At 45.4% G+C, this 15,457-nt stretch overlaps 1 protein-coding gene across 3 annotated transcripts in view; it reads left to right on the top strand.

The window, feature by feature from the left end:
* Nucleotides 1-321: 321 nt before the first annotated feature.
* The window catches only part of crtc1b (CREB regulated transcription coactivator 1b), a 35,840-nt gene continuing 20,704 nt past the window's right edge, over nucleotides 322-15,457 (top strand). For 2 of the 3 annotated variants that reach the window (XM_063200696.1, XM_063200698.1), the window contains exons 1-9: nucleotides 322-478; nucleotides 1,920-2,036; nucleotides 2,817-2,954; nucleotides 5,868-5,929; nucleotides 6,654-6,748; nucleotides 7,591-7,676; nucleotides 8,068-8,111; nucleotides 9,065-9,288; nucleotides 12,447-12,607. In XM_063200696.1, the coding sequence (XP_063056766.1) occupies nucleotides 353-478; nucleotides 1,920-2,036; nucleotides 2,817-2,954; nucleotides 5,868-5,929; nucleotides 6,654-6,748; nucleotides 7,591-7,676; nucleotides 8,068-8,111; nucleotides 9,065-9,288; nucleotides 12,447-12,607 (1,053 nt within the window). In that variant the 5' untranslated portion in view covers nucleotides 322-352. The remainder of the gene's footprint in view (nucleotides 479-1,919; nucleotides 2,037-2,816; nucleotides 2,955-5,867; nucleotides 5,930-6,653; nucleotides 6,749-7,590; nucleotides 7,677-8,067; nucleotides 8,112-9,064; nucleotides 9,289-12,446; nucleotides 12,608-15,457) is intronic. The other variant, XM_063200697.1, reaches the window with a different exon arrangement.

Consider the following 15,457-nt stretch of genomic DNA (forward strand, 5'->3'; position numbering starts at 1 on the left):
AAATGAGTTCGTATGTATGGCTAGTTATCAAAAAAGTCTGAGCAGCGACTCATACACCAAATGTAAGTAATGCGTAATGACTGCAGGATTAAGTTATCCACCTCAGACACCTGCCCACATGACCACTGAATGAAATTGCCTCTGCGATAAAGGGTTTGACAGACACCATCATTACTGATGGCACACATAGCACACAACACGACATTATACAGCTACACAGTCGTACCCGGGGAGGCTTCATTCATAAAATGTCCATGGAACTTCAAAATCCATCATTCTACGCGTCATGACACGACGACGCCCAGTGCTGCTCACGTGTTACGCAATCTTCTGTTTTGGAGAAGAACGGAAGATGGCGACCTCAAACAATCCGCGAAAATTCAGCGAGAAAATCGCTTTACACAATCAAAAACAGGCAGAGGAGACGGCTGCGTTTGAAGAGGTCATGAAGGATCTCAACATAACTAGAGCAGCACGGGTATGCGGCTTTACTTACGGACGTTTGCGGAGGCGTGCTACCATACGTAGCAGCATTAAAATAACTGGGGGACAGCTACCCCTGGGCAGCCAATATTCCAGTGGTAGCTTCCCAGATAGGTCTGTAGGCTACAGGGCATTCTGGAATCACACTACCGTTTAGGAAAAGAGGTTATCGGAATACTCTATTTATAGCATTCACGAATCGTGTGTTGTTCTTAACCACGCGGTTGTGGAATATTGTGAATGTTGTGCATGCAATGCTTTTTCAGAATTGTCAACCGATGCTTTGAAAGCCCTCAGTAGGTTCACCTGCTATCATCTTGCTAGCCTAGTTTCGGCATATGTTGACTAAATCAGAGATAGTGACAGCCCCTTGTCCTCAGTAGCCTAATGTCAACCCCATGGTTATTATAGGTTTCATGTTATTGTAATCGCCAGGTTAAACGGTATGCGTTCAGCGTTCATATGCCCAGGATTGTCTGCCTTGGTTATTAAGTTTTCGTGGCTCTAAATCCGTAACAATGTAGCACTATGTTACAATTGCAAACCCTTAGAACTAGAACTACTGACATTTATAGCAGTTGCTCCATTGTAGTCGTGTAACACCTGCAGAAACCATTCTAGCACCATGGCCAGAGTCGACGAAAGCAATTCTCAAATCCTATGTGATGCGTTCCTCCTTTGCGCTGAGGTAGGCTACTGCGCTTTTATAAAGGTGTTACAGGCACGTGAATATCGGCGTGCTGGCTGTATTCCTTTGGGAGCTGTGGCCTGTTGGTCATAGTATTATGATAGTGCTGTTAGTCGAATTGGGAAGTTTTGCGTTTTTGCCCCTGTCAGCACGTCCACGAATTGAATGATGTGTGTGTGTGTAGTGAAACTGTCTTGGAATAGTTTTCAGAGTGACACCTCCAAATGTCATGATCTAAGGTCGCACCCCTAACTGACCTCTCCTCAGATCATTTCTCCGTACTTGGTTTTATTATTTGCTTTTCATTATGATTGAGGTTTCCTCCTTGGCGTCTATAAACTGCCGACATCCATCCAAATTCATTACGCACGGCCAGCCTGAGTTTGTCTGAGTTCAACAATACCAAAGTCTCCTGAACTCTGTAGGCTTCTGCAGTGTCTGAAACAATCGACTCAGAACTCTAGCCTCGTGGAGGTTTACCTGTGTGTGTAAATACGGAATTTGTTTCCAAGTCCGTTGTCGCTGCTCAGCCTGCCGCGCTACTATCTCAGTGGCCTGAACTTAAATGCCCCCGGCCGGCAGCCTCCTCCCGCTCTCACCATATCTCCTCCAGTCTCTTAAAATACACCACCACACAGCCATTTAAGAATTCATGTCACACTCACTCATCTCCCCCCCACCACCATTCATGAACTCAACTCGCCCATTATGCATTTTGCTGTCATTCATACACTTTTACTTTGCACAGTTGCAGTTGCAGAAGACCCAGTACTTGCAGCTAGGGCAGAGTCGTGGTCAGTGCTATGGAGGGTCTCTACCCAATGTCAATCAGATTGGAACTAGCAACACTGACCTTCCCTTTCAGGTGAGCTTCTAGCACTTTCTCACTTCCCAACGTAACATGTTCTCTTTCTGAAATTTGTTCACTTTCTGAAGCCTCTTTCTGAATCCTTTCTGGTTTTGAAAGGATGACGTTCGTTCACTGAAATGATGTCAAGATGTCTTGATTTTGGAGAGGACTTATTGCAAACAGGACAATTAATAAGGGCTTGACTTGTACATTCCCTGGCTTTGAAACCAAATGTTTTACTGAATGGAAGAATCAGCATAAGACTGTTTCTTCTTTTGATAGGAGGGAAGTCGTTCCGTATCACATTGCACGATGGTAGTCTGAAATGAGTCACAAAGAAATCAGATCAAACGTAAATTTGCCATTGCTTCCTGCACCATTGCTTTCCATTTGTTAAACATTTGCAGATTACGAGGGAAAGGAGAGTATTCATTGCTTATGAGCTTGCTTATTTTGGCCCATCCTCGAGCTCCCTGTTCAGAAACATTTGCCCTTGGTTGATTTCAGATGGCTTGTTGTAATTACATATCCAGCAGTTCTTGTCCATTTTAGTCCATGGTGCCTCTCAGTGCTATGCAGGGGTCTATACCAAGAAGCTGGTGCAGGAGAAAACCTTGTTAAGAGGTAAATCATCTAATAGAAGAGCCTCGATTCCGTATCTTATTTTATGATTTACCTCTTAACTTAACCTGGTTTACTTTACTCCTGAATCCGCTTCATAGTACAGTATACCCCTCAGATGTGTGTGTGGGCTTTTGGCCTTTGGAGGTCTTGAGGTGTGCTCATTCCCAGCAGAACTCTTTCCAGACGTCGGCGCTGGACACCAGCCGCAGCGCCCGCAACCGAGGCCTGGTGGACCGCGTGTACCGGGACCGGAACCGCATCAGCTCCCCCCACCGCAGACCGCTCTCCGTGGACAAGCAAGGCCGGCAGATATCCTTCCTTACCCCCACCAGTGCCGCCCTAACACCACATTACATTACATTACACTTTTTAAAAAGTATTTTTCGGGGGCTTTTTGGGCTTTATTATTATAGGATAGTGTGAAAGTAGACAGGAAATGACTGGGAGAGAGAGACGGGGCAGGGTCTGGAAATTACCCCGGCCGGACTCGAACCAGGGTCCCCGTGGGCAATGTAAGCCCAAATGTGGGGGGCTTAGCGTGCTGTGTCACAGCACTCCCTACATTACATTACACTTAGCTGACGCTTTTATCCAAAACAACTTACAGCTTTTTTTAAAGTAGTTTTTGGGGCTTTTCAAGCCTTAATTGGTTATTATCAGACAGGACAGTGGAGGAGAGACAGGAATTGTTGGGAGAGAGAGAGATGGGGAAGGGCCGGCAAAGGACCCGGGCGGGGAATCAAACCCGGGTCAGCCGCACAGCAGATGAGTGCCCCACAGCTGGGCCACAGTTATTTACAGGGTATTGGAGCAATATGGGTTTACGCGCCTTGCTCAAGGGCACTTCAGCCATGGAGTATGGACGGTAGGAAGTGGAAGGATGGGATTCGAACCTGCAACCCTCTGATATGAAGCCCATCTCCTTAAAGGGCAACTCCTGTCAATTTCAATGTGCTGTTGTATTGCTCATGCTACCTGACTTTTCAGTAGCCGGTGACGCCGCAGTTTTTGGCTCAGCCCTTTCTGAGATGAGCTATTCTAATGGGGGCAACTTTTGTTTACATTTCAAAAAACATTTTTATTTATTCCCAAAAGCATCCAAAAGGTTGTGCAACATCAGCAGACAGCTAGCAAACAGAGATACCTTTTGGGAAAATATTTGGAGTAGGCCTATGTTCATTTTTTTTAAAAAATGCAAACAAAAGTTGCCCCCATTAGAATAGCTCATATCTCGGAAAGGGCTGAGCCAAAAACTGTGGCGTCATCAGCTACTGACAAGTCAAGGGTAGCGTGAGCAATACAACAGCACATTGAAATTGGCAGTAGTGCTCCTTTAACCCCGGCTGCCTTAGCACCAGACAGTAAAACGGTATATAGAGTGTTAGTTCAACACTTAGAGAGTACTCTGTGTAACGGAGGCTAACTAGCAGAGTTGGCGTGGAACGTTAAGGGCTCTGCATACTTCACGTGCGCACTTTGGCACATTTGGCGCGAGAACCATTAAAATGTGGCAGACCATTCAGTCAAAAGCGCCATTCACAGGCTTTCGCTTGCATTTACAGAAGTGTGCCCTCTGCTGTTCATGAGAGAAACGGCAGCATCTTTCGCAACTCGCAGCGTGAGTTCTACAGATGTATAAAAAATAGAAAGCCAAACACGGCTGCTGTAGGGCTACTGAACGTCTGACTTATGACTTACCACAATGAAACATAGATTTTTGTTGTAGCCTACATTGCCAGATCATTCCAAGACCATGTGAGAGCATTGTTCTGGCTGCAGAATTTATAAATAGATCTCCAAACACAACGTGCTTCTGAACAAGTAAACTTGTTTCACTGAACAACATTCAAGGGAGAAGATAAAATAACTCTCATGACATTTTATTATCGTCAAAATGATGCAGGGTCCATTCTGAAGTAGCCTGCAGTAGCTGTAGCCTCTCTTCGCAACTCCTGCTTTGTCTGCCTACCTGCATGGTCGCTAGTGGCGCACGCCAAGTTACAAAAAATGTGGGGTGCACGACGTCGCGCCGCGCCAGCTTGCGGAGGGGCGTGTGACGTCATTTTGAGCGCACGCCATCGTCGCGAGGGAGGTATGAAGGAGGTTAGCGCCAGTAACGCCAAGTATGAATCCGCCTTTAGTAAACCTCCCTCCCGAAAGCCTCATACAGTGTCGATGCCGTTGGGCTGGGGCACTGGTCCTTTAGTCCAGCGGTATCGTACGGTGTCTCTAATTTCTGGATCGTTGTAGTTGACGAGGTGACAGGTTTGTGTCCCCGAGGGGGACGGTCTGTGCAAGAACACCTCTGTCACACCCGAACCAAATACACTCTAGAAGACTCTCCAAGTGTTGAATTATGTCTGCATGTTTTCACTATGCACACACTCGAACTTCAAGACAAAACCAATTTTATTTACCATCAGACTCTTACTTACTTACAGGCTTGTGGAAAGGGTTTTCAAATGTCACGCCGGCGCTGCTGGAAGTCTGGTCGCTGACTCATCAGTGAAACGGCTTGTCGCCCTGCTCCACAGGGGTGATGCTAGCTTACAGTAGGCGTATTCGCCCTTTGCAGTGGGTGACATATGTCGAGAAACTCCCTGTCTTTATTTGGCAAAAACCTACTGTTATTCTATAACACCATGGTTTGATCCTTGTACGTTTGTCTAGTAATGCTCTCCTAAGGTTAGCTATGTACATCCTGATATGAGGAGCGTGAGGCAGTGTATACTGTGTTTTAGGCTGTACTGTAGACCTCAGTCTCTCTGCACATCCCTCATTGAAAGCTTCTGTTGTCTTTGTGTTCAGGGCAGTAGAGTTTAACGAGGGAAGATGTGCTTTGGTGCTTAACTAGTTCACCACATTTCTGTGTTTCATTCTTTCCAATGAAAGACGGATGAAGTGTTATCTACCTGTGTGTGTGTCTGTGTGTGTGTGTGTTATGTGTGTTATTGTCAGTGTAATGTATGTGTACATTTAAAAGTTTGTGTTACATTGTGTGTTGCGGGTGTGCTAGTTGTGTGTTATGTGTGTGCTAGGTGTGTGTTGGGTGTGTGTGTGTGTGTTGTGTGTGTGTGTTGGGTGTGTGTGTGTGTGTGTGTGTGTGTGTGTGTGTGTGTGTGTGTGTGTGTGTGTGTGTGTGTGCGTGCGTGCGTGTGTGTGTTGTGTGTGTGCTAAGTGTCTGCAATATGTGTTACATGTTTCCTTAACTCCTTGCCTCACATCGACAGCTGTCCCTACGGCTCTGTTTACCTGTCTCCTCCGCCCGACACCAGTTGGAGGAGGTGAGAAGTAGAGATGGGATTTATGGCTCTTTAACAGGATCCGGATCATAGTGGCTCGTTCCTTTGAAAGAGCCGTTCAAAAAACTGGCTCTTTTGGCTCTTTTTTTAGTTATTTATTCAGTGTTTAGAGTGTAACATTTTCACTCCACCTCTAGGTAATTTTGTCCAAACTACAACTGATTATCCTCATGCTTCTAAAGACCGTTTCTGCCACTCTTTAAGGCAGACGATAGTGTTTTTCCCCCAAATTTGAGTACTCATGTGAAGGTCACATGCTTAAAATTAATGAAAAATGAACGAAAAAGCGGTTAAGTGGCTCCCCCAGCTGTGATCCGGTTCCCATCGTTCACTTCTGGGAGCCGTTCAAAAGAACCGGCTCGTTCATGAACGACACATCTCTAGTGAGAAGAGCTACAGCACTATCACATATCACATGGCTGCACTCCACCCCACTCCACTCTCATCCTGATCTTTACACCTCTCTCTCTCTCTCTCTCTCTCTCTCTCTCTCTCTCTCTCTCTCTCTCTCTCTCTCTCTCTCTCTCTCTCTCTCTCTCTCTCTCTCTCCACCTCTCATCTCGTTGCCTCTGTCTGTGCATCTCTCTGTGTGCTTACACCTCTCATTCTCTGTCTACACCCCCCCCTCTCTCTCTTTCTACACCTCTCTTCTCCTGTTGCCTCTGTCTGTGCATCTCTCTGTTCTGTGTGCTTGTTTTCACCTCAGGACGAATTCGGACTCTGCGCTGCACCAGAGTGCCATGAACCCCGCGTCTCAAGACTCCTTCACAGGGGGCTCTCAGGAGCTGCAGCCCAAGCGAGGTGGGTGGGTTGGTCTGCAGCAGTGGTGTAGTATAGTGGAGTATATAGTATGTAGTGTAGTATGTAGTATATAGTATGTAGTGTAGTGGAGTATACCCACTTCTAAATTTCAGGGATTTCAGTATACCCACTTAAAATTGATTGACCCATTATTTTGAATAGCACAAATATATACAGTATACCCACTTAAAAAAATGCTCAAATATACAGTATACCCACCATAAAAAAGTAGACTACACCGCTGGTCTGCAGCACACTTTGCCTGAACAGTAAACAAATACGGTGTCAATTCAACACTCAGAGAATCAATTTAACGTCTCCCAGAGTGCATTTGGCTCCAGCCCAAGAGAGGTGGGTTGGTCTTCACACTTTGCCTGAACTGGGGGGAAAAAATGGGTTACACTCAACTTGATCTGGGTAGAGAAAATCTGAGGCACTCAAGGTTACAATATTTATACTTATTATTTGGCTACAATGCCTACACGCTTTCTTCAGTAGCCTGATTATCATCGACTTTCAAATCTCTTTAAGTCTTGGTCTGACCAAGACCATAACAATTAACATTTCCCAAAAGGCATGGTTGACCCGCCTCCCTTGTTTGCTTCCCGACACAGTGGGAGGAGTTCATGATTTTCCCGGGAGCTCAGAAAGTACTTGCATTGCTCTTGACCTGACTAGCAGCAACGTTGAAGGTGTTGCGTCACTAGGAAGGCATGGACTGGCTACTTCTTTAGGGCATATCGATTCCCACACTCTGCACTTTGCACTGGGTAGGCGGGGTTTGATTCATCTCCCTCTACTACAAGATGTTTGTCATTGTGCCTTCTCCTTTGTGTCTTCAGTTCTGTTGCTAGCGGCGCCAGGCACCGAGGACACGGACACTGAGATGGGCAAAGATGAGGAGAGTGAGGCCTGGGGAGACAAGAAGGTAAGGAGATACAACCTCAACAACAACTAACCCCTCTTTCCTAGTATATGAAGAAAACTGCATCGGACTCAAACTACAGTAGTCATGTGGTCATATGAAGATATTGCGCTTCTGTACTGCAGAGTGCTCGAAATTTGGCTAGTAGATATTAATCGTTCTAGCCAAATATACACTCGCTATCAGTCAAAGTGACTTGGAAGCTTTTTTTTCTACCAGCCAAACTGAATTTTCACCAGAATTTGGCCGATTGGCGTTGGCCGATTGGTGTTAATTTAGAGCCCTGACTATGTTCCTCACCACATTCCCTTGCTTTGTGTTGTCCGCCTCTCTGATCTTTGACCTGCCCCAAAGTTCTACAACTAACTGCACATTCTGCTTTGTCCTCCTCCAGAATGGAGCATCGCGGCCTAAATCTTGTGAAGTCCCTGGAATCAAGTGAGTGGTCCTATTTCACTGATCTTAAGTCCACACAGGAACGAAACAAGTTTTTTTTTGTTCTGGGTAAAAAAGAAATATTGCATCCATATGGGAATGGATTGGTAAAATATCATGTGAACATTGCAACGAAATTCTTTTTCCTCAGTAGTTGTGGAGAGCAAAGCGGGCTTATTGAATCTTCAATCCATCACTCATTGCGATTGCTATAGGTTTCTTAGGGCAATGGAAATAGAATTAAAGCTTATAGATCTTGAGTAGTATTGCAGATTACGAATGTAGTTTGGGATATGGGCAGTTATAAGTGATTAATGTTGCTATGTGTCTTGCCACTAGCTACAGTGTGTCTTGCTACTAGCTTGGTCTTGGTTAAGGCTATGGGTCTAATGGATATGTTAGCAATGCATGCAATGGAGTTTTTAGCGTTATAGATGTTTTTAAGTAGCAGCGCGCTAAGCCCCCCACATTTGGGCTTGCATGCCCATGGGGACCCCAGTTCGAGTCCGGACGGGGTCATTTCCCAGCCCTACCCCATATCTCTCTCCTGTTCATTTCCGTGGGCAGCCGTGGCCTAGTGGTTAAGGCGAGGGACTTTAGATCAGAGGATTGCTAGTTCGAATCCCACCCTTCCACTCCCTAGCTCACTCAATGGCTGAAGTGCCCTTGAGCAAGGCACCAAACCCCACACTGCTCCAGGGACTGTAAACAATACCCTCTACTTACAAAGAAACCTGTAAGTCGCCTTGGATAAAAAAGCGTCAGCTAAGTGTAATGTAATAATGTAAGTAGTGCCATCTAGCACTATGGAATTCTTACAAACGACAACTTATCAAGAGCTTGTACTCTCTCTCTCTCTCTCTCTCTCTTCTCTCTTCTCTCTTCTCTCTCTCTCTCTCTCTTCTCTCTTCTCTCTTCTCTCTCTCTCTAATCTCTTCTCTTCTCTCTTGTCTCAGCATTTTCCCGTCGCCTGATCAGGAGTTGAGCTCGTCTCTGGCCCCGGCGGCCCACAACACGGGCGGGTCCCTGCCAGACCTGACCAACATCCAGTTCCCGCCTCCGCTGCCCACCCCCCTGGACCCCGAGGACCCCGTCTCCTTCCCCTCCCTCAGCTCCTCCAGCAGCACAGGGAACCTGTCGGCCAACCTCACACACCTGGGCATAGGCAACGTCAGCCCCGGTAACAACCCTAACCCTAACCCTAATCCTAACCCCACATCACACTAACCGACCTCACCCACCTGGGCATAGGCAACGTCAGCCCCGGTAACAACCCTAACTCTAACATTAACCCTAACCCTAACATTAACCACCCGTCACATCACACTAACCGACCTCACACGCCTGGGCATAGGCAACGTCAGCCCAGGTAACAACCCTAACTAGGGTGACCAGCTGTCCGGACTTCGGCCGGACAACCCCGCCCCTTAACTTTCTAACCTAGCGTCCTCACGCGCACCCATTGCTTCGACTTGCCGAATCCCCGCCTCCGTGGAGAAAATTGTGAAGTTGGCATTCTAAACTGTAGGCAGAAATCAGGGAACAGCGCTGCCATCTTACCTCAGACTAACTCAGCTGCCAACAACAGTTTTACTTGTAAAACAATATTTTTGGGGGGAAGGATTTTCGCATTTCATTACCTCACTCCGATAAAGGAGTCATCACCACTAACTTAATATTGTATCAGAGACGGCAGGTTACGATAGACAAATCCTTCCGTTGTTGTCTGTGTAGGCTATTTCATATATATATATATATATATATTTAATGTATTTTGGGTAGTCGTGCATTCGTAGGCCTAATAGCCAACAATTAATTTGATTTACTTTATTCAAAGTTGGTCAGAAGTATTATCAGCGGTGTTTTAAGGGAGGCAAAGTTGTGAGAACCCTCGTATCGTTGTAAAGGCATTTAGCGGACAAACTTAATTGCACTATGCGTTGCCACCAGTGCAGGAAAAAATAGGAAACAGACAGTAGGCAATAATATAGTTGCCTTATTTAACTTTCATACAGTCAGTTAATGAACTTCATATAGGGCTATTGCACAGAGATTTCCCCGACATAAGGCGACAGCAATACATTCGCTGGGCGAGGGTTTATATCTGGAGTAACATGGCGGCCGCAGATATCGGAAACGCGACCGACTATCAAGGTCTAGTTTGCGTCAATGACGTTGCCTTGCAGCTCGAGGCCATAAGCAAAAGGCTAGGAGGAAAGGAAAGACAAAGAGAGGGACACACGGATGTCGTGAACAGGTCGTAAAAACGGACCGATGGCCACCCTAACCCTAACTCTAACCCTAACATTAACATGACATCACACTAACCAACCTCACCCACCTCACCTGGGCATAGGCACCGTCAGCCCAGCCAGTAAACAAAGTTTAGTTTAGTTTAGTTTAGTTTAGTTTATCGGGTTAATTGACAGTAGGGGTGTGCGATATGATGATGTTAAATCGTGAATCGTGAAAACCAATATAAATTGTGTCAAGTGGAGAAATCGTATTGATCGTGTTGCAGTGAGAATGTTTAGTATCAGTATCAAAGTGATGTCTACTTTGCTTAGTGTTATTGTGTTCACTTTATTCTTACAATACGTATATTGCCCTATATTTACAAAAGTACACACTGTGAGCAGTCACAACCAGGGTTCACGTTAGCCGGCTGTGGCCGGACATTGGCCGTTTTGCATCATGAATGACTGGCAAAATAAAATGTGACCGGCCAAAATGTCCGACAAAAAATCACTAAAATCATTCAGTAAATAATATTAGCTCTCAGTTTATGGAGTATGGCGTGCTCTTATCCAGATAGTTTGTTGGCTTCTTGGGTTTGGGTGCTCTTTAGTCCAAGGTGACTAACCCTGCCCTGAAGAAGGCACTCATGCCGCTACGCGTGGGCCTTGTTTTTAATATGTCCATGTAGGACCTGTCGTATCAATAAAGACATTTTAATTTGGAGTGCCTTAGTCAGAGAATTTATTCTCATTTTTTGATCCTGGGAATAATATTAGCTCATTTTAAATACTGAATGTTACACAAAACACCAGTGATATGAAACTGAACAAAGCCGAAAATAGTTATGAATAGCCTATGTAAATGAACGTGTCATAGTCCAAACAGCACGCAATAGTGATGCTTGCGCTCTCGTCCCCCACGGCATTCTCCCCAATCAAGTTGCTCCCCTATCACTTGACTCACGCTGGCTGATGTCGAGGAACAATTCAGGGGTTTTTTTTGTATTTTATCAGTAAACACAAAGGACATTGTGCTTGCAAAACCGTTTCATGCCCAGTTGCCAAGTCAAGCCTGGGACCCAATGTGATGGCATGCGCAGCATCGCAGCATCGAAGCATCAAATCACTTTCACTTTTACCTCTGTTGAAAAATGGTGGTGGATCTCCAAGTAGGCTAGGCTACAGTCGTGGGTCAAATTAAACATTTCAGAGAACGATATGCTCATGAGAAGTCCCAGTAAAAGTGCATGCAGGGCTTTATCACTTTTTTCATCACCGGCCAAAATGGCTAGTGGATGTATCCCACACTCCCACATATATAGAGCGTCATACGGAACGTGTCAATTCCCTTTAGAGCGCAGGGACACAACTCAATACAGTTCAAATTTCAGTAGCGTTGTTACCGTCACTGCACAACCATTACAGTCATCACATCGTTACCCAATTTGAGTAGGGAAATCCTCTTCGGGTTTGCTGATAAATCACAATGTTTTCAGTCAATAGTTTTCGGCTAGATATGCCTATGCGCGCAGCACATTGCCTGGCTGTTTTTTTTTTCTTTCAGTTCGTTCGAGCTCTCGGGTATGTGAAAGAGAGCGCGCCTTTGTTCCCCGTGCATACAAGCAGCTGACTCTTTAACACAAGCCAACTGGCCCAATGCTAGTGAAATTTAAGTTTTGCTGGTAGAAAAGACCAATTTACTAGCCACTTTGACCAATTAGGTGTGTGTTTGGCTATATGAGGGAAGGTCCGTTAGATAGTCTAAATGTCCGGTATTCTGCAATGCAGCCGGCCACTTGTCCGGCCAGTAAGAATTCTAGCGTCAACACTGGTCACAACACACTAACCACGAACTCCCACCACAACCAAGTGTGTGTGTGTGTGTGTGTGTGTGTGTGTGTGTGTGTACCATTATGCCTGTATGCCGTGTGCGTTGATTTAAGTGCTTGGTCTGTATTCGGGTCTGTCACCAAGCCACTGACATGTTACGTCCTCTATGTGTGGAGGGTTAGAGGTGAATAGTCTAAATAGTCCACACACTCACACACACACACAAACACTAACGTGATGTGTCTCCTGTGTCTTCTCTCCGGTGCTGTAGGTCTGGGTAGTCCTCAGGGGGGCAGTATGGGGGGTCTGGGTCAGCAGCCCCAGGTCCTCCCCCTCTCCCTCAGCAGCTCCGACCCCCAGCAGCAGCAGACGCAGCAGCAGCAGCAACAGCAGCTCTCGCCCACACTCTCACCACAGATATCCTTAACACAGGTAAACACACACACACACACACACACACACACAGACACACACACAGACACACACACAGACACACACACACACACACACACACACACACACACACACACACACACACACACACACACACACACACACACACACACACACACACACACACCACAAATACCCTTAACACAGGTAAACACACACATACACTCACACACACACTCTCACCACAGATATCCTTAACACAGGTAGGTAAACACACACACACGCGCATGCTCACACACACACACACACACACACACACACACACCACAGATACCCTTAACACAGGTAAACACACACACACACACACACACACACACACATACACATACACATACACGTACACGTACACGTACACGTACACGTACACGTACACGTACACGTACACACACACACACACACACACACACACACACACCACAGATATCCTTAACACAGGTAAACACACACACGCACACACACACACAGATGCCCTTAACACAAGTAGAGTGCTACGCAGGCACGCGCACACACTGATCCACTCCCCCACTGACATCCCGCTCACCCCACCCAGATATCCCTTCGCCAAGTATACAGCACACACACACACACACACACACACACACACACACACACACACACACACACACACACATACACAGTCCGAGTCCACCACCACAAATCATCTGGGACTGTCAAAGACATAAACACACACACACATACATGCACACACACACACACACACACACACACACACACACACACACACACACACACACACACACACACACTGCTGGTGTGTCTCTCTGAGCTCTGGTGACTCACCGCACACTCTGAGTGTTTGTTTGCTGGCCTGTTTCCCAGCTCAGCTAGCGGCTAGCCTAGCCTAGCACCACTTCTCTCTTGATGCGCAGGGCAAGCGTGCCTCTACAAACACACACACACACACACACACACACACACACACACACACTCTTGATGTGCAGTCGTGCCTGGCTTCCTGGCAGCCCTGGTGGAGCGTGACTGCCTAAAGTATGGCAGCATGACACACACACACACACACACACACACACACACACACACACACACACACACACACACACACACACACACACACACACACACACACACACACACACACACAGTGCTACACACACACACTACAGGCCAAAGTATGGCATCCCATGTCCCCGAGCGGTTCCATTGAGGATGCCTCTGCTCTGTCCCAGGCCAGGGCTTTCCCCAGCACTTTATACAGCAGCACTTAGTGCTTAGGCCCACCTTGACTGGGTTCCTTGGAAAGATTTAACTTCTAATTTAAAAAATGTTACATTGCAAATGTAATTTCTAAAGTTGTTTTTGGGTGGGAGACTTGTTTTTTTCGTAACATTGGTTAAAAACCTACAAAACTGTTATTTTTCCTTTAAAAAACAAATGTCAATGAAAGAAGATGTGGTACATTATGTTTCATATTAGTCTTAGATGAGAAGAAACATTTTTGTTAAGATTTATGTAAAGGTTTATATGTCAAATATCCTGCGGTGTGACTGTAACATTAATGAAACCTGGAAGATAACATATATATAAATTAACCAACAACATTTTGAATAATGTATGAAGCATTTGGCATGATTGCATAAATATTAACTTTATATTAAGATATGTGAATGTGAAAAAAATCAAGACAGTAATATTAACTACAAGTTCAATTTCGTGACACAAATTGCGTCCTGTGAGGTGACATGTATGTCAATGTTTGTGAATGGGCAGCTGCAAGGCCAACTACAAGGGTCTGAAAGACAGACAGTCAGTCAGTACCTCAGTTATTGGAGAGTGCTGTGGAAGTTTAAGGTGACTCTTAACCTCTTAATATGTCTTCATATTGAAATCTTTCTGTCACACAATGCTTAGGTTCATTTTATGGTGTCCTGTGGTGTGAGTGGTCTTATAGAAGGAAAAAAAGTTTTTTTATGATTGAAAATACATATTAAGATTAAACACAATATCATTATCAAGTTAGCGTGAGCTCAGATGTCAGTCATGTATACAAAAGGATTAGAATGGCCATAATGCAGTGAATTCCCTGTGGTGTGACTCCATTTTCCTGCGGTGTGACATGCCTATGCAATGTGTAGATGCGGGACACATTTTCCCAAAAATGGCAAAAATAAGGTGAAATTCCACAGACCACTAAGTGCTTTATTTTTTTCTATTTTTTTCCAATTTTTATCCATCATTTTTTTCAAGAATTTGAAAAACTTTTTTTTTTTTTGCGTTACGCCCTTAAACGTCAACCACCCTTTTACAAAACATGTATGAGCTTTATTGAGATTTATATGAGATTTTATTTTGGGAGGTTTCACATCATATTTCGTATGAAATAGCATAGCATAGTCACATGAGTGTGATACCTGCAAACCCCACACACACGTTGACTAATTATGCAGGTTAGGGTTATCAGACTTATAGCCCAAAGGTTGCTGGTTTGATTCCAACCCCGCCAGGTTGGTGGGGGGAGTAATTAACCATGGCTCTCCCCCATCCCCATCCATGACTGACAAGAGGGTGTTTCCTAGCAGTCCAATCATCTAAGTTAGTGGTTTTCAAAGTGGGGTCGGGGACCCCTGGGGTCATTATGCTGTTGTATTGCTCACGCTACTCTTGACTTGTCAGTACCCGGTGATGCTGCATTTTTCGGCTCAGTCCTTTCCGAGATCTGAGCTATTCCAATGGGGGCAGCTTTTGTTTACATTTTTAAAAAATCTTAACATAGGCTTACTCCAAATATTTTCCCAAAAGCTATCGCTGTTTGCTAGTTGTCTGCTGATGTTGCGTAACCTTTTGGATGTTTTT

Source organism: Engraulis encrasicolus, chromosome 6 (assembly GCF_034702125.1).
Source record: "Engraulis encrasicolus isolate BLACKSEA-1 chromosome 6, IST_EnEncr_1.0, whole genome shotgun sequence".
Classification (NCBI taxonomy): Eukaryota; Metazoa; Chordata; class Actinopteri; order Clupeiformes; family Engraulidae; genus Engraulis; species Engraulis encrasicolus.